Below are 25,819 nucleotides of genomic sequence, written 5' to 3'. Positions count from 1 at the left end.
CAATAATAATTTTTGTGTTTTTGTCAATTTCCCATTCATTTCGGGGTAATTTTTGACCAAAGACTACAAGTGTGACTATTTTTTTTAAGACCACTTAGCATGCTCAGATCATGACCTCGATTTTCTTGTGTGTTCACATACATAATGCTATAAAAGTCACAAAGTTCCGTAACATTGCGACGAAGCTGTGATTTTTAAAAATTCAAAACACACTTTTTGTAATCAAAATTTATTGGTGTGTATGTGTATAAAAGTGTGTTTGTACAGTATGTTTGTGTGGGTGGGTTTGTCTGTTTTGCACTCTAGATGTTGCACAGTGCCACCCCTTTCCTGCGTTTTTTTTTTTTTTTTTTTTTGTCAATTTCCAAACAGAAACAGAAATTCAAAACAGAAAATATTTCGGTCAGAAATGACCGAAGAGCACCTAAGGTTTAAATAGGTGTCCTGAATGTACATCTCTGTCACAGCCCTGGAAAAGAGTCAGGGAAGTGACACCTTTTTAGCCAATCAGAAATGCTTTCTTCTTGTGAGCATGTTTGCATGTTTGATTTTGGAGGACAGAATGGATGAAATCTCTTACAAAACAATTCCATATTTTTCGCTGCATCTAACTGTGTTGACCAGCAACGAGATGACGATTTGGCAGAAGCTTGCTGTATAGACACTACCATGTGCTTTCACTGACACAGCAATGCTAAAAATTAGTACCAGACTGGACTAAGTTAAATCGGTATCAAATTGCGTCAAAAATGGAAATCCCAATAAAATTGACAGCTTTCGTTTTCCCTCCCCCTCGTTTGCCTTCAAGGTGTAGGCCTTGAGAGGCTAGTTTTTAAGGAAAATATTGGGGAAGAGAGGTTAAATAGTTCAAAATGGCTAGAAGAGGCGGAAGACCAAAGCTCAAGAGAGCACACACACACAACACAGTTACCTCAGACATCACTCAAACGGCCCCTGCCCTTGTTCACTCTTTCGCCGTGCCCCCCTTCCCTCTTCCTCCGCCTGACCTGATATCCAGTGTTTGCTTCTGTTTTGCTAACTCGCATGGGACAAGCCCTGGGTTTATTATTTTAGGCTTTGCTGAACACGAACTCGTCTTTGCACCGGATTTGAAGCATTTGCTTCTAATGAAAATGGTGTCTTAGATTACAAACCGGCGGTGCCACTGCCTCTCCAGATGGGAGCTGGGAAGTCCTATTTGCCTAAACACAGTCGGAAGACAAACTGCTCTCCGAGCCGGGGCTGTTTTTGGCATCGGTTAATGATGTAATCGAAACTCGCCTTTGACAGCTTTTAGTTTTGAGTTGTTTTTTTTTTTCTTCTCGTGGCTGCGTGTGTTGGGGGAGGGGCGATGGTCAGTTTTTTTAGTAAGTGACAGACGGAGGGAAAGTGCCCTTGCGTAAAAGGCAAAGCCATTGTATCTACATAAGTCTTCACTTAAAAAGTCTCAGCCTTTTCTGGGGCTTCTCTCCTAGGTAGAGAGGGCTGGCGGAGTGTTTTATATGGAATGTAGAAAGCCTTCGCTCTCCTAATGGCGTATATAATTCAGGTGCCCGCAAGGCATGCTTTCAGGAATTCTTTTGCCTGAGGTAATGGGGAGCAAAGACTCTTTTAGACCCTTGATTATTCTATTGATGCATGGAGCTGGGAAAAAAAAAATTATCTCCAACCGGATTACTGCAGACATTTCCATTAATTATCAATGATACAGGTGCCTTATGTCGCCGACTGAAAGCTACAGCGGGAGAAAGAGTTAACCCACCATAATCTCTCTGTACGGATAGCGCTGGGGCTTTTGGAAGTGCTTTATATGTAATCAATAAGTTTCTCTCTTCGTTCCTCTGCCTCGGCTGTTGAAACGCTCGCAACGTGCCTGTTGTTTGCCTCGCTCGTGTTTCTTTTATGGTTTATTATTTGAATTGCGGGTTCGCGATAACAATTATCAGAAGTCTTCTTCTCAGTGGCGGGTTCGGGCTCTCACTGAGGGAGGATGCGTACGATAATTGGGGGGATCTGAATGAAATCAGCGTACGCAAGCAAACTGGCAGGCTGAAAAGGCGACGTAAGCCATCTCCTCTGCTCTGGTATGTCGAACTGCCCATTATAAAGCCTTATCGAGCACCCACAGGTTGCTGCGAGCACACATGCAGCATTGTTATTAAAATGCAGCTCTTTGAAAGGGCTGCCGTTTTGTGCAGCAGCCATATTCACCCCCCTCCTTCCCCTTTTTTTTAGCGTGTAACTCCCCCACCTGAGGTAAAAAGACACCGGGGCGAGCTTCAATCAATATTTCCCTGGGATAATGAAGACTAAATCTCTCTGTCATTCTCAATTCATTGGTGACTCACTGTGTTGGAAGGCAGGGGGGAAATGCGACCTTACAAGTCCATTGTACTCTCTCTCTCTCTCTCTTTCTGAGCGTTGTGTGGGGGATGAGAAAGGGGGGTTATTTATAAAAGTATTAAAAATGAATGCATTCAGACGTGACGCTTCAAAAAAGCACTATTGTTGCCAGCTTACCCTGTTGCCTAGTTTGTGATTGGGGGGGGGGGGGGGGGGGGGGGTGGATGCACTGCCTGCTTCTGTGTGTCTGTTACTGATCAGGACCTGTGTGTGTGCTGTGTGTTTTGACAGGTGACGGGCTGGACAACAGTGTGGCATCACCCAGCACAGGAGATGACGACGACCCCGACAAGGAGAAGAAGAGGAATAAAAAACGGGGTATCTTCCCTAAAGTGGCGACCAACATTATGAGGGCATGGCTTTTCCAGCACTTGACGGTGAGTTCAGCAAAGTGATCTTTCCTCTTGCTGCTTCTCTTTGAGTCTTTTACAGCCAATGCTGAATGCTGCACGTTCAAAGCCCTTGAAATGGTCAATGCACATGCTTTCATTCACTTTATCTTTCGACATGCTCGACACAAGTTTTAGGCCAAGACAAAAAAAAAAAAAAAAAAAAACAACATCAAGCTATAGATAGCAAAGATATTATTTTTACCGTGATTTTTAGTAGTTCTGCACACAGTGTGTGTCAGCGTATTATCCATATTAACATTGACTTGAGATGGGGATTATGGTATATTTTGGTCACTAAAGCAGCACTTAAAGATTTCTGTATGCCATTACATTAAAGGGATAGTTCACTTTGATTTTTTTTTTTTTTGATATGTTTTAGCTTACCTCAAGGGCATCCATGATGTAGGTGTCTTTGTTTCCGCAGTATTTTCAATTTTGATGTTTTTAGGTCAAACCGTTCTTGTCTGTCAGTCGAGTCATTTAAACGAGTCATTAAATCGTGTTTTATTTGGACTTCTCTGTGCATGCTCTTTTGAGGAGGACCCCATATACCTCCATTATATGATTGACAGACAAGAACGGTTTGACCTGAAAATATCAAATTTGAAACTACTGCAGAAACAAAGACACCTACATCTTGGATGCCCTTGAGGTAAGCTAAAACATATCAAAATGAATTTCAAAGTGAACTATCCCTTTAAGAAAGTGTCCAACCAAGTGGCATATAATAAAAAAAAAAACTCATTCTGTGAGGCTTAACATTTAAATATATATATATATATATATATATATATATATATATATTGTTCAAAATGTAGTATCAAATCATGTAGGGTAGCATTTAAATACTTTTTTGGGCCACTGTACATCTAAGGGTAACACTTTATAATAACTGCACACTATTAATCATTAGTTAAGCATGAGTAAACAGTTAATTCATCATTTATAAAACATTAATAGACATTAATATGTAGTTTATAAATACAGCTATACATGTTTTTTCTTGATTTATAAGCATATCTATAATGCGTTTAATGATTGTATTTTCATACTTTGTTAATGATCAATTAATCATTTCAAAATGAAGTATAACATTATTTACAAACCAGTTGTTTAAGAGTTGTCAGTCATTTATAAGACCACTTAGAAAGTGTAAGTAAATGTAGTAAATACAGGTAGTTATAAAGCATTTAGTAGTGGTCAGTTAACTATTTTTGTGAGCTAATCTAAAGTGAGGACTATTCATTCCTTTAAAAATGCTTTACAAGGCATGACTAGTCCTCACTTTAGATGAGCTCACGAACATAGTTAACTGACCACTACTAAATGCTTTATAACTACCCAAATTAAACCTGAATTACAGCATTAATACATGTTAATAAAGCATTTATTAACACATTTACCATCACTATATGTCTGAATAATAAGATGTATGAATGTACATTTAAATAGTTTATTAATCATTTACTTAGTAATCGTATGAACCACTGAAAACTCTTAAATAACTGGTTCATAAAAAATGCAATTCTTCATTTAGAAATGATAAATTGATCTTTAACAAAGGATGAAAATACAATTATTAAACAAATTATAGATACACTTTTAAATCAAGAAGAAAGCATTTATAGCTGTATTTATGAACTGCTTATTAATGTCTATTAATGCTGTATGAATGATGAATTAATGGTTTACTCATGCTTAACTAATGATTATTAGCGTGTAGTTATTATAAAGTGTTACCCATCTAAGTTACATGATCAAAACTGGGTTAGTTAGTTGTATGTGTTTTTGGGCCGGTGGTTGGATCTCTTACTGTGGCAGTCCACACCTGCCAAAGCAAAGAGAAGTGATAGAGCAGCACAGGCCATTGATGTGGTTGTCTCTTCCTCTTGCTTTGACGGATTTCACTTCCACTATTTCATTTACCACAAAGTAATCGGAGTGCTGTCAAGGCACCACTTATCTCCATATATCTACCCTTCTCACAGGCTTAACACACCTATGCCAGCCTCGCTCTCACACACACATGCAGACTCTGCTCAACTCATAATAACAATGTCTCTTAATTAAAGACAGTGAAATGTTCACGTAGGTGTATTTTCAATAAACATATTACTTAAGCCTTCACTTGTTTGCGTTACGCTTTATGACTGAAGTAGCTATTATGGCCAGCAGCGTGCATTTTTAGGTGTTGAAAGGAAGTGTGTTTCTAACCAAGCTGGAGTCAAAAGGGAACCCATTTGATCAGTGCCAAAAGCCCCCACATGCTCGCCCCCTGCCCCCCATTTCTTACATCTGTGGCACAGAAACTATGCCTGAGTACCCCAGAACTTCACCTGCCCCAAGCACACCCCCAACACACACATACACACACTCAAACCCCCATCAACTGCCACCTTTAGCGGCCCCAGGAGAAAGGTGTGTGAAAAGAAAGCCATTTGCCAGTTCACACAGGCACATACATACGTACACACAAACAAGAGTGTGCAATATCCACAAGAGCATAGACTGATGGAAGTTTAGTTTCCTGTTTGTCTTGGCTGACTATTATGGTGGACAGTATTGTGTCATTGAGAGCTTGTTCTGTCTGATGTGTTTGTATTTAACTATTCTTCAGGGACAAAACTCTCCTGGAAGTTTGCTAAATCTGACAAACCCCCTATTTTAGGACATCTTCAAGGTGAAAATGATTCATAAATAGTTTATTATTATTATAAAATGCATTGAGTTTTAAAAGGTACAGTTAGAGTTTAGATTAGGCTTAGAATACCACTCGTAAGCCGCGTTTCCATCGCAATTACCAGGAACTATTTGCCCCAAGAACTTTTTTCATAGTAACTTTTTTTCTTGCTTACTGTGTTTACACCGCGTACTAAAGTACCGGTCTGGGCGGGAAGATTATAGTGACGTTGAATTGCGTGCGACTGCTCCTCCCAGTCTGCGTGTTTGTTTTGAGTTTTGTATTGAGGTGCTGTGCTGCTTTTTGTGCGATTAGTTTACTAACGAGGTAATTAACAAAACGGCAGAAATGAGATGAGCACCGAAAGTGTATTCAGAAAGCTCGTAATGCTAGATACAAAAGTAGACGTTTGTTATCAGTGGACATTGACCGTGAGATGGATGGGACGAACGTGCGCCATCGGGCAGAAAGAAAAAGTGGCAAGAACCAATCAGCATGTCAAGCAAGTCCCACCCCGAAAGTTTCCGAACTCTGAAAAAGTACTACCTCGCCAGCAGGGACTTTCTGGGGGGGAATTTTTTACCCGGAACTTCATTTAGACCCTGGTTCCTGCGGTGTAAACCAGCGCAGTCTCATCCCAAGACGTCATATAACTGACGTCTTGGGACGTCTTGTGACCATACGTCAACATCTGCCTTGTAAGGGTACCCTTAAACATCGGTTATGACGTATCGGATCCTAACCCTACCCCAGACCTAAACCTACCCCGTCACCTAACCGACGTTAAAGGTAAAGCGTCAGTTGTATGACGGCCCGGGATCGTCATGTAACCGACGTTTAAGGGTACCCTAAAAAGGCGGATGTTGACGTATGGTTAAAAGACGTCCCAAGACGTCAGTTATATGACTTCTTGGGATGAGACTGTGTTATGTAAACACACCGAGTACCACCCCAAAGTTCCTAGTTCCTAGGGAAAGTTCCTGCGGTGAAAACGCGGCTTTACTATTGCTCTACAAACCCCTACTCTAAGTATTAAACTTTGCTGCGTAACATGTCCTCGGTTGTTCGTGCTCTGTGTATCTTAAATGATGGGATTTGTTAAGGAATGATGTGCTATTACATTGAAGAAATCATACCTTACAATTTTGCACCCTAGCAAGCACTTAGCAGTGCTCTAGCAACTACTTAGAACACTTAGCAAACAACCACACAACATCAAACAAGCAAACACCCCTAGCAGCCTTGCATTGTGATTGTGGAACACTTTTGAATGAAATGACAGCGATTGCTAGTAGACTTTAGTATCCAATCAACCTCCAATTAATTGAAAATGACTTTAAACACTGCTTAGAGAGAGAGAGAGAGAGAGAAAGAGAGAGAGAGAGAAAGAGAGCAAACCAGTGCTTGAGATGAAAAAATGTAAAGAAATCAATGTCATCCCACACCCCACAAAGAGTGAGGGGAAAAAAGGAATAGTTTAGACCGATAAGAAGAAGGAGAAAGGAAGTTGAAGAGACAACAACCCAATTTTCGGGTTATGGTCGGGTTAAGGTCACTATTCGGGTTTCTGAAACATTAGGAATAACCCGTTTACATGCGTGAGCAGAGAGAGTTTCTCCTGTATGCATGGAATTGCAAAATCCCGATGTAAACGGTGACGCGCGATTAGCGTCTAGACGTACGGACAACCTTAAGACGCAATATGCATCATTTCCGATTCTTCTTCCTGTATCCAAAGACAACAACAACAGCAGCACGCGGATAATGAATAGTTCGGGGCAGATAGCGATCGCCTTTGTTTGCGCTTTGATGCTGGTAACATTACTGAGCTCGCTCCAAAAGTATGCTGTGCTGCGTCTCGCCATGTTTACTTCCGGTATACGTGGATTTTTGTATGCGATGAGAAGTTTCTCTACTCAAAAGACCAAGATTCCTTGCGAATAGAACATGTCCCTATGGGGATATGCCGATACGCCTTTACATGACCAAAAATTCGGGTTAGAAAAGGGGTACCCCAGGTATAATATCCCAGTTTTTAAAATCCGGGATATGAGCATATTTGGGGTTTTCCCGGTGATTACATGGCCGTTCGCGACCAGGTTATTGGCTGCATGTAAATGTAGTCAATGAGTGTTGCTTTGATCAGATCGAAACATAAATGGAAACACTTTCAGGCTCTTCCCCAAATAGGTTTGTACAGCGCTCATTACGGAAAACTTGAGAAATTAGACTCGTTTCACTCCCTGCTTTGAGTGCTTCACTCTGACAGCTCAGTATTCGAAGGGGGAATAAAACAACACGCAGCACGTGAGGAACGGATGACTGATCTTGCGGACAATGCAATCGTCTCGCCTTCCGTTTCCAACTGTCTTTTACTCAAAGGATGTCGGAAAAAGTCTCAACTGGGGCCACGAAGATGTAGGAGAAAGTGTGAGAGCTCAGGATTGATGTAAGAGGTAGTTGCTGAACGTCTCTTTCCCTCTGAATCAGTGTGTGAAGGAACAGTCCTCATGTCTGGCCCCTGGTGATAAAGATAGCGGCAATTAGCGAGCGGGACAAACAACACACGCAGATGATAGCCTTCTGTCTCGGAGAAATATATGTGTTGCACAGTTCACAGACCAACAGCAGAAGGAATGCGCTCTTTGCATGTCACATGAATCAAACGGTAAAGCCATTGTGCCGAGAAGGAAGTGTGAAGTGGGTGGCTGTACAAGATAATTCTGATGAGCCATTCGTTGGAAGAGGAGGAGAGGAAAACAATAAGCGGAACGGAGACTGATACAGAGGAGACGGTGAAGGCTTATAGGGGTAGCTACACCCTAAAGCTGCTCTTTAATCAGTTGTTTTCAGTTCCCAGTTATTAGCTGGCTTGCAGGGCGAGTGGAAGCGGGGAGTTTTGCTGGTCTGAGAATAGCATGGAGAAAGAGGGAGAGATGCTAGCTAATTACTCTTCACTCACGAGCGTTTTAGCATGCTGTAAAGCTGGCGTGAACACATCCCAATAAACTTTGTGGTGAAATAAAAAACAAAAGGCCCTAAACTTCTGTTATTTTTCCTGCTTTAACTGTTGTTGTTGTTTTTTATCTGAACAAAGATAGTGAGACCGTGCCAGGCATCCTGGAGAGGAATGCTGGGTGCACTGAGCAGCTTTCCTGTTCCCGTGGCCGTGAAATTGGACTCTTTGCCCCCCCCCTCCTTCCCATTCCTTGTTCCCTCCTGATTTTCACCCTCTATCTCACAAACAGTATTTTCTTTTTTAATTTAACAAGAAAGGAGTAATAAATGGAAGCCATTGCTCCAAATCCCGCTGTGCTTATGTTTTTGCACTCAGCTCCCCAGTGAAAGGGCAATTTGCTAAATTATGTGATAGAGTAATTAGATGAAAGCCAGGCTTCAGATTGTTGCTATGCAGCCACAATAAGGACTGATCCTGGAACAGCTGAATAATAGGCTGGCTATGGGCTTCGTCCTGTTTGTACACAGAACCAGAGAGCGAGAGGGAGCCTCCATAACAGCTCGTAAAAAGCAAACCACAGCACAATGTGCAATCGTGCAATCCCCCCCCCCCCCCACCCCCCATTTTACGTGGTGTTTGTGTTCAAAATGAGACTGGAAGGCATAATCGCTTTTAATGCAATTAGGCTCCAATTTAGCACCCTCTTCACACACATGTAACAATTCTGGTGGAGGCAACATTCTTGTTTTTTCCCTTACTCGCTGAGAGCACGTTTTGCCAAACCTCAACTGTGCTGCATCTTGAGCAGAACCAGGTGTGAAAAACACTATAACTCATTTCTGCACTCAATGGACTGAATCGTGCAGAGGGCCCTGAGCTGGTTGGGCCAGCAGGAGGGGGAACGGGCTGTGTCCTCTTCGGGGAGTTGGGTTGAATTTGTTGCCCGATAGTTGGCGGCTGGAGTCAGGGGGAGAGAGTTGGTTTGAATTGGCCTGCTGATGATTTCCTGGGCAAAATTACAGATGTTCAGCATATGACCTCCTCAAAAAGTACTGCATGGAAAGCATGGAGGGGTTTTCAAAAGGCTGGGGTTCTCGGTTTTACCCCTAAAAAACACTGAAAGGGAGTTATACATTTGGTAAAAAGCAGTGAATTTTCCTACAAGCCCGATTTAATTCACTAAGTCAAGATAAGATTTGGAAAAACATGTCTCACATATTAATTAAAATCTATGAACTTATATATGTTGTGGAATTGCTGTGCGGGGCAAAATAGGAGCGTTAAAATGTACTTTTCATGACCAAGAGATACACAGTTTTTAAAAGGAATGAAAAAACTGCATAGTTCTTAGCATTACCATCCTGAAAGTTGTCGGTGAAATGGTTGAGATGGTGCTGTGTTGACATTGTTCAAACAGCAAGACCCCATTCATATCGCCATAGCAACTGGGTGCCCTGACTGATCTTATCACAAGGGTTTGGACCTGATGATATGTTGCCTTGACCACCTTCAGTTGTATTACCTCACTGAAAACTTTTGAGAAACGTACATTTTTTCTAGACAATATATAATTTCTAAAATGTACATTTTACACTTTATTAAATATTTTACTATGGGAATTAATTCTTTGATATAGGTTATGTTTTTTCTTTGAAATCCACGGAATACCATGAACTTGCCATCATGGAAGTGTTCAAGAACATGAAAGTACAGCAGTATTTTTTAAAGGTACCATCATACTACATAACATCACATGATCCATTTAGTTTCGCAAAAAAAACATGGCCACCATTGTTGCAAGTGAGGCTCTGGCTGGCTCCTCTTTGTCAAGAAAAGTAGCATCCTTGTAAACAAACTTTAGGCATGGTAACATTTAGCCAAGAGCTCACTCTGAATAGCCTTGTCAAAAAAGCCACCACATCCATTAGAGGTCAAAGGTCAACCAGGCCTTGGATGCCATTAGTCTGTGGTTATTTATTGCCGTGAGATGTCAGCGCACTGGTCACCCATGGCAACCCCAGTGTGGCAATCCACATCTGGCCTGGTGGGGAGCCCTACTCTCAAGTGTTCTCTCACCTTTACCTCACAACGCCAAACCTCAAAAGGGTCATGCACATACACAAATCAAATGACCTGAAACTCTGAGTGTGCATTGTTTTTACATTCATTCACTCGTTCATTCATTTTTAACTAGAGCAGAAAGTCCATGTAGATTCATATTTGCAAATTGAATTTAGCAGCCTAAGGTCGCTGGTTATTTCTTAATTCCATCTAAGTGGCAGTGAGTACTGGAGGCGCCATAAAATTGAAATAGCTTCAAGGAATTCTTCAGACAGTGAGGATCAAGCACTATGGATCTTTGAAAAAAAGCGTCTTCTTTCTTGGCTCTGTCTATACTTTATGTTCTTCTGAACTGTGCTTCTTTGCTGTTTTACTGTTTCTTTCAGCCAACTGGGTCTCTACCTCAGCTGTTTTTTTTTTTTGTTGTTTTTTTGTTTGGTCTCTATGGTGTTTTTGTTTGAGAGAGAGAGGATACATGTTTATTTGTGTGAGAGACATTTGGAAGCAGTGACTTGATGCTTTTTTTATAAAAGTTGGTGTCAAAGAAGAGGCAGCTGAGTCAATCTTAGGGCTGTGGCTGCCCATTGAGGCAGGATGCGCCCCCCTGCTCCCACATCTTGTAATGAAAACATCATCAATTACCCCACTGACAGGCCCCTGGGATGTGGGGCAGGCAACTCTTTGGGCCTGGTCTTTGTGGATAGACAGCCCCCTTCACCCCCACCCCTCACCCCTAGAGAGGGAAAGAGAGAGAGGGTGGAAAAAAGACTGTATATCCATCATTGGCAAGGCTTCGAGGGTGACAGCGTAAAAGGCATTGGTGTGTCATGGGCAGAATGGATTGAATTGGCAGACTCCACATGGTGCAAGAAAAGGTGGATGGACACTGCTCTGTCACTGCTGACACAGCCTTTCACAGGCCATCTGTGCCTTGATTGATGAGCACCACATCAGTAGACGTTTATCTAGCCAAGCCCACCACAACGTCCCCAACATCAGCTGCACCTTTGGAACAAAGACAGAACAGTGCTTAATTGACACCACTCTTTCTTTCTGCGTCCTGACGCAGTTGGTTGGCTCCCTTCCTCTGTAATGTCCCTGAAAGGCAGTTAAGTTTTTACTTCATGTAACCTCTGAACTGTTGAAGCAAAGCTGGTCCAGATGAGAGATATCGCCCTCAGACTTCCTCAGTGCTCTCTAGAACAGGGTTCCTCAAACTCGGTCCTGGAGGGCCACTGTCCTGCAGAGTTTAGCTCCAACCCTGATCAAACACACCTACTGCTGTGAGTTTCTAGTGATCCTGAAGACCTTGATTAGCTTGCTCAGGTGTGTTTGATCAGGGTTGGAGCTAAACTCTGCTGGACAGTGGCCCTCCAAGAACCCTGCTCTAGAACATGACAAATTTGTAATGCCCACAGGGCCAGCCACTGATGCAACCATGTCATCGGAGAAGAAAGGGTTCATGTAGGCTACACTGTTTTCCACTACGATCCATCCAGCTTGTTAACATGAACTCTTAGGAACTTTCATTACGTTGTCAGTTAGAGAAAGTTATACTCCGGCCTGCTATATCGTAACAGTATTGTATTTCATTATCAGCTACTTGTGAAGGATTAGCCACTAACCACTGTTGAGTGTGAAATCATGCTAGGCCAGCATGGTCTCCTGTCTGCATACCAGCCATGGCATTAGCGTGACAAGCCGTGCTGTCTGTCTCACAATTCTAGTTTATGTGTAATCCTCTAAAATGCTTTGTCAGGAAGAAGCTTGGAGCTGAGGTGTGGTGCAAGGTTCTCCTATATTCACCACCTTCTGAGCAGTCTGTCTGTCAAAGAAACTCAGTAGCCTATTGTGGAAATGCAGTTTAAATATCCTGAAGTCTGGTAAATTCCATTTAGATATCCACTAATCACTCTGTGTTGGTGACCATGGTAGTGTTAGTTCGGTTGTCATTGGGATGGACTTATGGGGCATTTAGGGAGGATGTTAATCAGGGATTATGGTAGATGCTTGATCCACAACTGCCAGAGCAGGGAAGGGCAGAGTATACAACCTGAGGTGACATGAGGACAGTCATATTTGAATGTCTATTCAAGTCTGCGCTCAACGGCATTGTCGATTTGAATCTTTGGGTGTCAGTCGAGCATGTTCCGTTCTGTAATGCATCTTAATCCGAGGAGTACTGTCGGCCAGAATTTAGCTATGGTCTTGCCAAGAGTTAAAGGTCCATTGATGTTTTTAGATGGTGCTATGTGTGGAGATTCAGACCAGGCTTTGCCGATTTACCCTAGCTATGCTGTAATCGTCAGTGCTCAGGGATCTTTCCGCCTGCAGTCACCAGCTCAATACCTTTTACTTACAGCCACTGCAGAGCATTCCCCCACAGAGCAGAGCTCCAGCAGTCTGTCCCAGATACTCTTGGCTCACTCTGTTTGTGTGTGCATGTGCGCCAGTGTATGCCTGATGGATTATATGGCAGCAGAGACGCGGTAATCAGTTTGCACGTTTGCTGAACTAATTTATCAATTCGGTTCCTCCTACTTGTAATCTCAGCCATGCGTGTTGCTCTGAGCTCATTGTGCTTTTCATCTGGGGACAAACTGTTTTTAGGGAGAAAACGGCACTACCCTCAGGCCTCTTGATGGGTTTTTCCCCCTTCATGAAGGAGTCACAGAGCATCAACAGCGTATCTGTTTGGCAATGTGTCTAGTATGCAAACATTGAAACACATGCACTCATTTCTGCATCAGCATCACCTAGACTGACACTGCTTCATTTTGCATCACTCCGGTTTGCAAGCGAAGTTGGCCAAGCAGGAAAAGGGGGGCGAGCGTTTTATAGTCTACATTAACTGTGCTGTCTTGGAGAGGAGATAAATGAAATTATTTTATACCATCATGCGTAACTGCATACATAGTTTAATGGAGCTAGCATGTCCTGTGTACTGAATCCAAAACCCTTTTAAAGTGCCGTTGCCTTTGTTGTCATTGATTTCCCAAGGTGATGAACAAAGGGTAAATGGTCTTAGTCACTTAAAACCTCTTAGATTTGTCTTTATTTGCCTTAACTTTATCCAGGACCTGGCACATACTGAACTATTGAATAGGATTCTCTCCATTTAGCTCTGATAGTGGATCTTGACCTTTTCCTGCCGCTCTGAGTGCATGGTGTTTCCTGTCGCAATAAGGGATGCATGGCTGCATGGGAGCTGCATTGAGAGCACCTGCTGATCCATGTCGTCCCCATGGAGATTTCAGCGTGCAGCCAGGGGATCACTCCCCAGTGTGAGACATCTGCAATATGTGTCTTGAACCAGACATTGGCGCACTTCATCAGATTAGATTCAGACGTTAATAGAAATTGTGAGTTCACTAGGAGAGGAAGAGTGTGTTGGTCTTTGGGCCTTTTTCTTTCTCTCTGTTATCAGAGGAGTGTTTTAGCTGTGGTGGAAAAGGAAGCAGACAGAGGCAAGGCGCTGCTCACTTGTTTGTTACGACAGATTAAGTCATCGATTTGTATAAGCTGTGCACCGATGGAGAAGGATCTGTCTTCCGCTCAGTGAGTGAGAGAGAGAGAATAAAAGAAAGAAGAGGTGGGAGAAGGAGATAAAATGAGCTCACAAAACAAGAGCAAAGGAGAAATATGTCTCTGTGTTCTTCTTTCCTTCATTCTGCCCACTATTATCCAGGCAGTAAACGGCATAAGGGAGCAATTGTAAAATACCTTTACCTTCTTTTAACTCTTTTCCAACCGTGACCAGGTTTCTCCTCCCCCTCAGGCCCTCCATTGAACATTAATTAAAATGGCCAGGGCAAAAGGGTAATTATGATAATAACATAATAATATCGTGCAAGTTATTAGAATTTTTTTGTGGTTCCGAAATTGCTTCCTTTGAGTATCGCATTTCAGTGGAATTAGCTAAAGGATAATTTCCTTGAAAGTAAAGGATTCTTTGCTCAAGGTGCAATATAGTAACCCGATTCTCTTAACATTTAATGCACCACAAGTTCCTGCTCCTGCCACTCGGCCCCCACCTTCAACGAACCCGGTTTTGGCTGTTGGGAGGCAGGAGGGTGGAGTAGCTTGTGTACCGAAGCATGCATTAATAGCCCTGCTTTGCATTTCACTCGCAGTCCTCTTGACAATAGCTAAAACAATCATTTGGGTGTTTATCAGCTTTAAACGATCTCAAGCCGCTCTGATTTAGTGCGTCAAGCGCAACCGCTGGCTTGGTTGGCCGAGGTGGCACGTACCTCGTTGTCCATGATGCTACCTGACTGACTCTGCTAAAATCCCCTTCCCCGCAAGATATTAGACTCTCCCCCGCCTAGTGCCAGCAGCCCACCTCCAGCTGCGGTCGGCGTGGCAAGGCACGGCGCAGCTGAATTGCTTTTGAATGTTCCCCCTCAAATAGGCTGTAATTACAAGCTTAAAGAGGTTTAGTGGTCCAGTAAACTACATAATCACCCCTGAATTAGCCCGGGCTCATCAGCCGCAGTCCACCAAGCTCCAGTCAGTGTTTGCAGGCTGGCCCCCTTATTACCGTGTGACTGTGAACAGCAGGTGTGGAAAAACATGCATCCCCCTTAAACACAGACTCCCCACCCTTCCACTGGTATCTGTAATGAGACTGAATAAGAGGCTGCCTACCCTACTGCGACTTACTTTTATATCAGTGCCTGGACCTGGCTTACCTCTTAGCAGGCGCTTGAAGCCATAGGCCACCGCATGAAAAATATAGCTCTGCTCTCCTCTATGTAAAGCTATTCAAATACCAGCCACTGTCATCAAATGAAGTGGCTTACAAATTCGGGTGTCCAGATATGTGTTATTTTGTCTTTCGCCTGTTGCACTTTGCATTTTTGGATGCAAAGCCTTTAGTTCAAATTTGATAATGTTGATTTAGAGCATTGTGGGCTTGGAAGTTTACACAGATATGGAAGATCTGATTTGTATTCCAGCCCACACCCATCTTTTAATTTTAGACTTGCATTCTGTCCTCAGTTGCCTTTAAAACAAGAGTGCCTATTCCCTACCCATAATAACTTGTGTTACACCCTATTCCCTAAACCAACAAAAAAATGTTTTTAAGAGGATGACTAATTAAAATGCTGGAAACCAAATTAAACATATCCTCTTTTATCAAAAGTAGAGATTAAATGGTGGAAAAAAAAATCCAAGGGTGAAATTTGCCCAGCTTTAGCTTGTTGTAGTACAAGGATTTCTAAAAAAACACTGGGTGTGAATAATTCATGTGCCGGCTTTGTGTTGACTTAGCTCGCTACAAACTTAGTGGTGCTCCCAATGAAGCATTCCCACTTTCTGTGAGCCAGCCAGTCACCAACTCCGCAAGGGCATCTTAAACCCTGGCCTCCAGTTGTTTTCTAAAAACTAAGATCTGTCTCTCTCCTTTGTTTTTGTCTCATTGGTGAATCAATCTTAGGAAGAAATTGGGTTACAGAAGATTTGCTGTTTTGTTTTTACTCACTCTCTCTCTTCAGTTTTCCATATGATGTTTTTTTTTTCTTAATGAAGGATAAAACTTCATGTTTATGCCACATACACAAAAAGGAATTTGAAATGCCTCAACTTTTCCTCAGCCAAGAAAAATCTCTAAGGTTAAGACATTATTGTGCTTTCTGGAGAAATACCACCTTTCAATGATAGTAAATAAGCTGGGATGCCTCTCATCGTACTGACGAAGACAACAAGTGCATAATTGTCTAGAGAGATGATAATGCTCTTAGCCAAATATCAAGGGTAATCTTTCCTCCCCCAGCCTAAGGTTTGGGTTGGATGTAGTAGGTGGCCCTATCTGCAAAAGGCCTGAAGCTGAAGCTCTGGTACAGTTAATGCTAGCAGAGCTGGAGTAGGTGGAGCACTAAACTTCAGGCATAATCCTGTTTTCTCAAGGCCCAAGCCATGGAAGAGCGGTGGACGCAGCCCACACGTACAGTGGCTGGTTCTGAGATGGGATATGGAAATGATACTCAGTAGACACCTCGGCCAGAATGGCCCCTGGATCAAGCCTTAGGCATTCCTCAGGGGCAGCTTGGCTTCCATGGGGATTAGCCACAAGGAATATGGAAGTGAGGCTGCAGTAGCTGAAATGAACCTGCACATACCTTGAAAGGACCCACTGACCTTAGTCGCCCCCTGCAACGTATTTAGTATTAGACATCTGGGAGATGGGCACTTTGTCAGATGGAGCCACAGGGATTAATTCTGTGACTGTTTCCTGCGACTCGGTGGGCATGGTACATTTTTGTGCCATCCCTCCCTACTAATTTTCTGTGTGAGGAATAAGCACCATGTTCAGCACACTTATTTTATTAAGTTAATCTTGTATGGAAAGCTTCTTTAATCCAAATCACACAGGATAGAGAGAAATGTTCCCTTAAATAGAACATAACGATAATAACGGTAATGTGGGTAATGAAAGCAGCAGAGTGGGGGAGAGGGGGGATTGTGGCTGATTGTAATTAACTGGTTAAACGGAACACAAAAAGATGTGTCCACGGCCATTGGGGGGAGGATGCGTTCAGTATGTGGCCTCAGCCAACCCCGGGAGTCGATGGGTAAAGAAATACTGCTGGGATTCTGGCTTTTTTTTATGCGGGGGAAGCAAAATGATGAAGAAAACGCAGAGATGAAAAGAACTTCCAAAATAGTTCTCCCCTCACAGTGAACCAGAGAATCCTGTCTAAGGACCTGATAAGGAGCGCAGCTGGAGCTCATCCAGACCTCCTCCTCCCTGTTCTGCATAGACACAACTCTCCCCACAAAGACATAAAGACCAAGTGCACACACCTCTCATGTTTCTGCTCTCATAGTCTGGGTTGTACCTCTCAGCTTTCAGGGTACAGTGTAGTAAATACCGGAATTCTACCCTCTCCCACGGAAAGGTCTCCTGACACAACTTGACTCCTCATATCTTGGCTGCATTCAAAACAGCATTCTCGGCCGTCGCTCTGAATTGTGGGTAAGGAGAGCGGAGTCAACCGAGGGTTAGGGGGGAAGTCTGAGTTCTGTTTCGAGAAGCAATCTTTACCTCTACCAGTGAGAGCACGAGAGAATGGGAGAGACCTGTTCACCTCTCTTATCTTGCTGATAGGACACGGACTCTACGCTCTTCCCTGCCATTCCCTGTCTGAGGGGGTCACCGAGGAAGACCAGGAGGGACAATTGTTGATGCACTGGTAGACACACACACACACACACAAAGATAAGATAAGATACATGATGGAGAACTGAGCACGGGGAGGATCGTTGAGCATCGTTGGCTTGGTATCCACCAGCGCAGAAGAGGCTGCATGGAAATTCTGATGAAAGGAGTAGTATATTTGGACAAGACGTATCATTAAGATAGGCGAAGGGAAACAGGGAGGATTCGTTGAGACTTTCCATCTGTTCTTTAGGCAGTGTTATTGCTTTCTCACTAAAGCATCACGAGACCCTGAGAAAACAATTCTCACCCAGTACTGCTGCCAAGAGGATTAAAATACTCAGTCGCTCTCTGACTATAATAAAATCTGTTGGTTTCTCTCCGTTAAACCAGAATCTAAATCACACTGTTTTGACGCATAGAGATAATTTGGTGTTTAGAGACCCACACAAAGGGGAAAAAAAATTGTTTCTAAACATATCCACTTTGTGAGTTTATGAAAGCTTTAATATTATGGAATTTATCAGCAAGTATGGAAAAGATCTATGAGAAGATTGCTGCAAGAGTTGGAATGGATGAACATTTAGGTATGTCTCATGGGAAGGGGTTGTACAAATTCGAGAGAACTGGCATCAGAAGTTTGAGAACAGAAAAAAAATGTTGCGACAATTTGTAAAGTAATAATAACTCAAAGTCTGCCGCAGCAAAGTCAATTTCTGTATCACTTGTTGTGATTGCAAATAGACGCTGGACAATTTACATAACCGAAAAAAGTCCAAGAAGTGTATCTGGATGTTTTCCAGATGTGACAAGTACAGTAATAAGTGTAAATAGGGCCTCAGTCACTGCTGCCCCATTCTACGCAAATACTGGTGTGGCTACATCGGGGTCATTACGACAACAAAGGTGAGGCACATATGATGCTGTAGGCTAAAGAGCTTGACCCAGTTGGCATTTGTACAGGAATCCTGTTTGGGTACTGCTGAAGGCTCACAGTCGAAGCCACCTGTCAATCACAGAACAGGTCTTTGTATGGGGTATCTAGGATTTAATGAGAAGTTAGGATAGGATTAGGTTACATTTAAGTTGAGCTGAAACTTGACTGCTCGTTTTCTCCACCCCATTGTGCATTGTTGTAACATTTCGTTTTGTAAAGTTGTCTAACAAGTTGCCTTAGTTGACAGTCCTCCTCCCACCACTTTTCTTAAAAGTGAAGCCAGCATATTGCATTCTTCATGTTATGCTTCATCAATGTTTTTTATTATATTTAACATTTGAGTGTTAGTATGAATCATTCCCTACCTTTACAAGTTTGGACCACATAATGTTTGACTCATAAAACGTAGCAGTGGAAGAGATTTCAAAATAGCAGTTGCAAAAGAAGTTTGTATGTAAATGGTCTTGGCAATATGATCATTTCTTCTCTCCAAATTGTGTTGTCTGAGTAAAACGGAATTCAAAAGGTTTTAGTGTAGGAGAGGTGGTGTGAAGAACACAATGATGTGTAAATCTCATCCGGTCTCAGCGCTCTCATTCCTGGAATTGCAGTGGCGCAGAACTGGAGTCATTCTTTGCAGAACAGGCAGCGTTAGTGCTGTCATATAGCCTTCGGCACTGCCTTCCCCAAAAAAGTCATGGGGCCTCTGATTCTTTTGTCCAGACATGTACTTCAATATAAGGCTGAGACTTCATGCCATTATTTTATACACAATCCGTTTAAAATTGGCCAGGACTTATTCCCTCTCAGATGACTTGGTTAACTACAGAAGAGGACAGGGTTGAAAGTAATCTAATGTTGATCTAAGAGTTTTATGATTATACAGTAGTTACCTTTATATTTGTGATGCTCACAGGCCTACTATCAACGAAGATCACACTGATCAGATGACATTTAGAGAGGCTGGAATGTTGTTTTCTCACATTTCAAGTCCTGGCCCTGGTTTCACACAAACTTTATCATTGTAGTTTACAGCGACGGACAATGGATATGATAAGGGGGAAAAATGTTAGATTTTCTTTTAATCTACTCAGAAATGGCTGGAGGCGTCACTACAATTATAACTTTCTGCATGAAATAATTCACAGTTTGATCCAATTACCTACAATTGGATCACATGAAAATGACAGAGCGACAGGAAAACAGCTTGCTTTCTCTGGCAGTACCAGTAAATAAACATGCATTCAGCAACATGAAAGACATTCCGATTTATTATTGCTCAAAAAGGAGCAGACAACCCGTGGCGCCAACCATTTTTACATTTCTGTTTGTTCATTTGGAAGCCTTGTTCTTATTATACTTCTCAAAGGGTGAATCAGAATCACAATTGATGATGTCTTCCTTTGCAACGCTCACATAAGTAAAAGCAAATTATATTCACAAGCGCCCTTTCCTTGCCTCACACATGGCTCAACCAGTTACTGTGCTGCAGTGTCAATGATGTTGACTCATTATTGATTGAAGTCGCTGTTTAACAGCGATCCATTGTCACATTTTGCAACCTAAAAGCCAAGTTAAAGCCCCTGTCTCGGTTAATCCCCAACAGGTTGTGCCAGGTTTGGTACTGGGCTTAGAAGGTTTGGATCTGTTAGCATAGTGAGACGAAGGGCACACTGAGCCATCCACAAAGACTGGATCTGTCCAGGTTTGCGTAATGTGTTGACAAAGCATAATACGAAAACAGTGTTCCACAGAAATGTGAAAGCCGTTATTGCTGTGCTTTGAGGCCATGCACAGGGTTCTCTCACTCTTTTTCTCTCCGTCTAGGTATAAATGTGGTGTAAATATCTTTGCACACTGTACCTCCCATTTTACATGCTCAGCAGGGGCCTCAACGCAGGCTCTGTCTTGTCTTCGTGAACGGGACATTGTTTAGACTCAAAGCTAGCTAGCTCCATACTTCACACTAACGCAAATATAAATCAAGCGAATCTCAGCTCGCCATTATTTAAACAGCTGGATCAGCTCGAATCAAGTTCATAACTTTAGTGTCGAAGAAGCTTATTTTCAGCACTTTGGTATTGTCCATGTTGACATTTAGATGTTAGGTGGCTAATCATCTAAAACGAGCTTTTAAAAAGGGAAGAGGTCTGTATTCCACGCAAGGCTTCAGATATCCATTCTCCATCATGCATTCATGGCAGAAAGATGACTAGAATAAATTTCAGTAGGGTTGCACGGCATAGCACTCTAATTACTGTTTCTGTTCCCACACTTCACTTAACTTTATAATTGGCTTGCCTTTTTCGCTGCCATTAATTACACGATTTCATATTCCATTAATGACTCTAAGAAAGAGACACACCTCACTTTTTCACACTAATTAACAGCTGCTTTGCCACTTTTCCGCACAAACGTGTGAGCAACGTTTCCCTTCTGTACCTCAGACCTTTCCCTCACTAACAAATGTGCTCATTAATTGATTTATTTACAATGTTTCTCTTATCATTTCCTGTGTGTGTGTGTTTTTTTTAGCACCCCTACCCTTCAGAAGAACAGAAAAAGCAACTGGCACAAGACACCGGACTCACTATACTACAAGTGAACAACTGGTAAGTCAATTGTACTTTTGTGTTTACATGCAATCAATAGCTTCGCCCCTGGCAAGCAGCTCCTAATGATTTGAATTAATACACTCCCCTCCCCCCGCTCTTACTCGCCCCTCCCATCAGTCTTCCACTTATCGCCTCATCTCCCTGCAAATCAATTCACCCAAAGGGATATTGCCGCCAGGAATTTTCCAACATTTTCTTGTTTGTTCTCTCATTCAAATATGAACCCCTGTGAGAGCAGCTACTCTCTCAGCTCCCTCTCGAAACCCGTCCGCCCCGCAATCACTGTGACGTGTGTCTAGTATTTTCGCCGTTCCCACGTCAAATTCTGTAAAGGTTGACGGACCCTTTAACACGGGTGCGTTTTGTTATCAGAGATGGCTATCAGTACATACTTATTGTTATTAGCCTTGTCTAATGAAGGGCTTGAGATAGGGAGTGGAGAGGTGAAACTGAGCGCAGGAGGGAACGTTTGATGTAAGAACACAAAGAACGACCTTAGCCACATATTTCTTCATGAAATTCTGTTCGCAAACTCTGTCCGCTCTTGTTCTCGGAGTGTCAAGAGATTGATATTGCTAAGGATCTGATTACATGCCCTAATCCATTTTGCTGAATAAACCGGCCTTGATGTAGGCGCTTACAGCAAGGGATGGGTTACTTTACTTTAAAAATGCATTATGAAACAAATTACTAATCACAAATTAATTACCTCACAAAGGTAATTAGGAGCCTAATCATCCAATATCGTTCCATCAAAACTACTTTTGGTTAATAAGTCATTTCAGTGAGTTTGTAAAAATGGTTTGGCCATGATTCACTTGAGTGTCATTTACATGCGATTGTTGCATTGATCATGGAAACTGGATGCTTATGAATTAGGGATGGGCAATGATTAATCGCGATTAATCGCATCCAAAATAAAAGTTTGTGTTTACATAATATATGTTTGTGTAGTGTGTATAATTAATTTGTATATATAAATACCCACACATGCATGTATATATTTAAGAAATATGTGCATGTATATATTTTATATATATTTATTCACAATTAATATTATATATAAATATTTTATATATTAATAACACATTTTTCTTAAATATATACATGCATGTGTGGGTATTTATATATACAAATTGATTATACACACTACACACACATATATTATGTAAACACAAACTTTTATTTTGGATGCGATTAATCGTTGCCCATCCCTATGGAAAGCAAATCTGAAAGTTTATATTTTAGTCATTGTTGGTAGGACTATACCTTTTTTAGTTAAAGTTGTAAATTCTGCTAGCACTTTTTTTAATGAAATGTATTGCTAAACATTAAAATGAGAACTCTGGCACAAAATGAACCTTTGGTCTCTTCGGTCAATCGTTCTCTGAGATTTGTTTTCATGATAATCGAATGTAAAGAGTTTTGTCTCTTTTCGCGTATAATGCTAGTACTGGGGGAATTTACTAAGTAAAAATAAATAGTTTATACCACTAACAAGGCTCAAAATAGCCCCACACTAACACAGTAACATAATGAGGGTCCCTGCATGCAAAATGAAGCATTTAGAACTTTGTAAGTGTACAGACCATTTAATAAGAAGATACTTTATAAAGACAGTTCACTTCGCGTATGCAGACAGGAACCATCTTTGGAAAACAGTCCCGACAAGTCAAACCACGAACGTCGTGCTGAGTGAGCCGAACTGTATGAACGGCATTCGAGGATCGACTTATCGAGACTATTTTCTAAGATGGCTCCTGTCTTTATACACGAAGTGGACTGTCTTTATAAAGTATCTTCTTAATAAACGGTCTGTACACTTGCAAAGTTCTCAATGCTTCGTTTTGCTTGTAGGGACCCTCATTATGTTTTTGTGTTAGTGTGGGGAGAGTTCTGTGTTAACTCTTTACATTCGATTATCATGAAAACAAATCTCAGAGAACGGTTGACTAGGTACCGATGTTTAATTAGAGCAAAGGTTCATTTTGCACCGGAGTACTCCTTTAAATCTAATACAATACACTTTTGTATCCTGATTATGTAACGTTATTCCATCAGGCTTCTCAAGCTTATTAACAAACAATATCTTGCGATGTACACCAGATGTTAGGAGAGCTAGAGAGATGGGAGATGTATTAAAGCCCATTACACAAAATGTAATTTCTGACATAATCATAATCCTTACCATTGTTTAGTTTGGTACCTTGGAGACAAGAGTAAGAATGAGGATTAAATTACAAAAGTGGCCTATCAGTGGGACGCAGGCTGGCGGACAAAGGGAATCTTGTTGGGGTTATCAATTTCTGTGACCTCACAACAACCCATGGGAGATCAATTCTTTCAGCCATATTAGTTAGCAGAGAGAACACAGGCAATTACTTCACACACACACTGTCCTGTCCTGCACCAGCACTCTGGCTGCTTGGCTGACTCATTTTCTAGCAGGATTTGGTGCATGTTGGAATAAGTGCCCGTGTTGGTGTGGACGCAGGAGAAAGAGCACTTGTCTAAGCAATGAACCAGAGGTGGTCGATTTAAGCGGCATTAGCCGCTAAACCCTGCATGCTGAGATCTTGCTGCCCTTTCCCAGATTGTGTGCATCAGTGTTGATGTGTGTTTGGGTATGTGTTGATGACATGGAAAAGAGTGTATGGAAACAGAGAGAGAGAGGCTCAGCACATTTGGGGTTAGAGAGTAGGATCTGTCATTTCATAGGCGTGTGGTTGTGCTTAGTAGGAAGCTCACCATTGGGTGTCTCCATGGCAACCCCTGGTGATGTTACCTCCTGACCTGCTGATTTTTAGAGGCAATTTCCCTAGCTGTGATTCTATTTATCAGACTAGTCAAAGCACAGGGCCAAAATAGCTTACTCCCAACATACAGTATTCGTGCAAACTGTACATAATTAGATTGTAGCGAGCCTCTCTATTCAATTACTATGCAAGTATGCTATATCTCCAAGCAAAACGTTCTTTTTTTTTTTGATTATTGGACCCGAGGAAACGTGACACCAAACAAACAGCTAACAGATTGAGCTAAACAAGAGATCAACCGAAAATGACAGCTTCCTTAAGCCCTGCTCTCATAGACTTGTTAACACACATGTATGTGTCCATTATTGATGAAGACTCGGAGAATCCGCAGGCTGAAGATTAAATAAAAAATGCTAAAGGCCATGCGGGGTGCTGATCACTCATGAATTATTGGCGATGACATAACGTGAGGGACCGCTGCAAATCTGGGTCCACATATTAACAATCGACCCACGTGCGTGTGTTTTTTCGACCTGAACTGAGAGTGTTTGAAAACTGTTCCTCAAATCTGGACAATGCGCATTAGAGGCACACTTAGTCACACCCTTATGGTCACATAAGCAGAGACGCATGCGTGCCAGTGGACACGCATGAGCACACAGAGACAGCCTAAGACACAGAGAGCGAACGCGGCATCAGAGAGGGGATGTGGATAGACGGTGTGGGATCTATTTTTGGAGGGTTGATGTCAGAGCTTTGATAGGGATTATGTACAACCGCATAATGATGTGGAGGTACAGTCGGTCGTTCAAAGGTCCAAACGTAAAACTTCGATGGAAGATTAGGAATAAGGAAAGACGAAGAGAGAAAGAAAACTTTTAGCCTTTGACGATAAGAGGAAGCATTCTCAGAACACTCCATAAAGATCCGTGATGTAAAATCAATGGGCGGGTCATCGGGTTTCACATGTTGCCCGTTCTTCCCTTCCTGACGGAATTTAATAATCCCTTTAAAGATGCTGTTTAAACCTTAGGGATGGATTGTTTTGTCAATAAGGCGGCTTTTATGAAAGTCTTAAAAGCATGGAGTGAAGTGTGGCGGGGCTACTTTAGAGAAACAGCGTCCACACACCCTGGATCGGGTTTCTGCGCCTGAGAGAAAAAAGGAGTGAGAGAGAGAACTGGATGACTGGCATGCTTCACTTCTTTGACAGCCAAGCCCGCCCATGTCAAGAGAAGTTGAAACTTGTTCAAGAAAAGCTCTGGATGATTGCTCTGTGTGCATTTTGTGTGCAGTATTTGGCAGTAGTGTTCTTATAGCTTAGGGGAAAAGGTGACCCCTGACCCAGTAGGTTCCTTCGAGAGGTGATACACAATGTTGTTGTTTTTTTACCAAATACAGAAGCAAAATCTATTTGGTATCTCCTAGACTACAATGAGATTGAAAAGGAAAGCAAACAGAGGCTTGTTTGAGAACAAAGATTGCACTCCAGTAGATGTTAGCCAAGATTCTCCAAAGTGAAAGTTGGCCATCAAATCAGTACTTTCACCTTAACATTTCTCATCCAAGCTATACTTCCACATTCATTCCATAGCCTCCCTCTATATGTCAACAATTTCTGGAGAAACATCTGAGACGATGTACATTCTTGCAAGAAACTGAAAACTTAAACCTCTCGAGCTGTGAGAAACCTTTGTAAAAGTTTATTCTGGGTGGGGGTGTTCACAAACGAGTTCCCTCAGTTGTTTCTCATTTGTTTTCATTTTTATGAAGACAAATTGATACTTATAAAACATCCGTTACATAACTATCCGTATAATTAATTCTGCTTAGCTTTCAAAGAGCAACGTC

The 25,819-nt window shown here is 42.1% G+C and overlaps 1 protein-coding gene across 2 annotated transcripts in view; it reads left to right on the top strand.

Moving 5' to 3' along the window:
• Positions 1 to 25,819, top strand: part of meis1b (Meis homeobox 1 b) — a 68,549-nt gene that overhangs the window by 29,856 nt on the left and 12,874 nt on the right. For both annotated transcript variants that reach the window (XM_039690364.2, XM_039690365.2), the window contains exons 8-9: positions 2,635 to 2,780; positions 21,133 to 21,209. In XM_039690364.2, coding sequence (XP_039546298.1) covers positions 2,635 to 2,780; positions 21,133 to 21,209 — 223 coding nt within the window. The remainder of the gene's footprint in view (positions 1 to 2,634; positions 2,781 to 21,132; positions 21,210 to 25,819) is intronic.

Source organism: Pimephales promelas, chromosome 11 (genome assembly GCF_988280905.1).
Source record: "Pimephales promelas chromosome 11, fPimPro1.hap1.1, whole genome shotgun sequence".
Classification (NCBI taxonomy): domain Eukaryota; kingdom Metazoa; phylum Chordata; class Actinopteri; order Cypriniformes; family Leuciscidae; genus Pimephales; species Pimephales promelas.
Note: the sequence above shows the minus strand (reverse complement) of the source record. Positions and strands in the feature narration are given on the sequence as shown.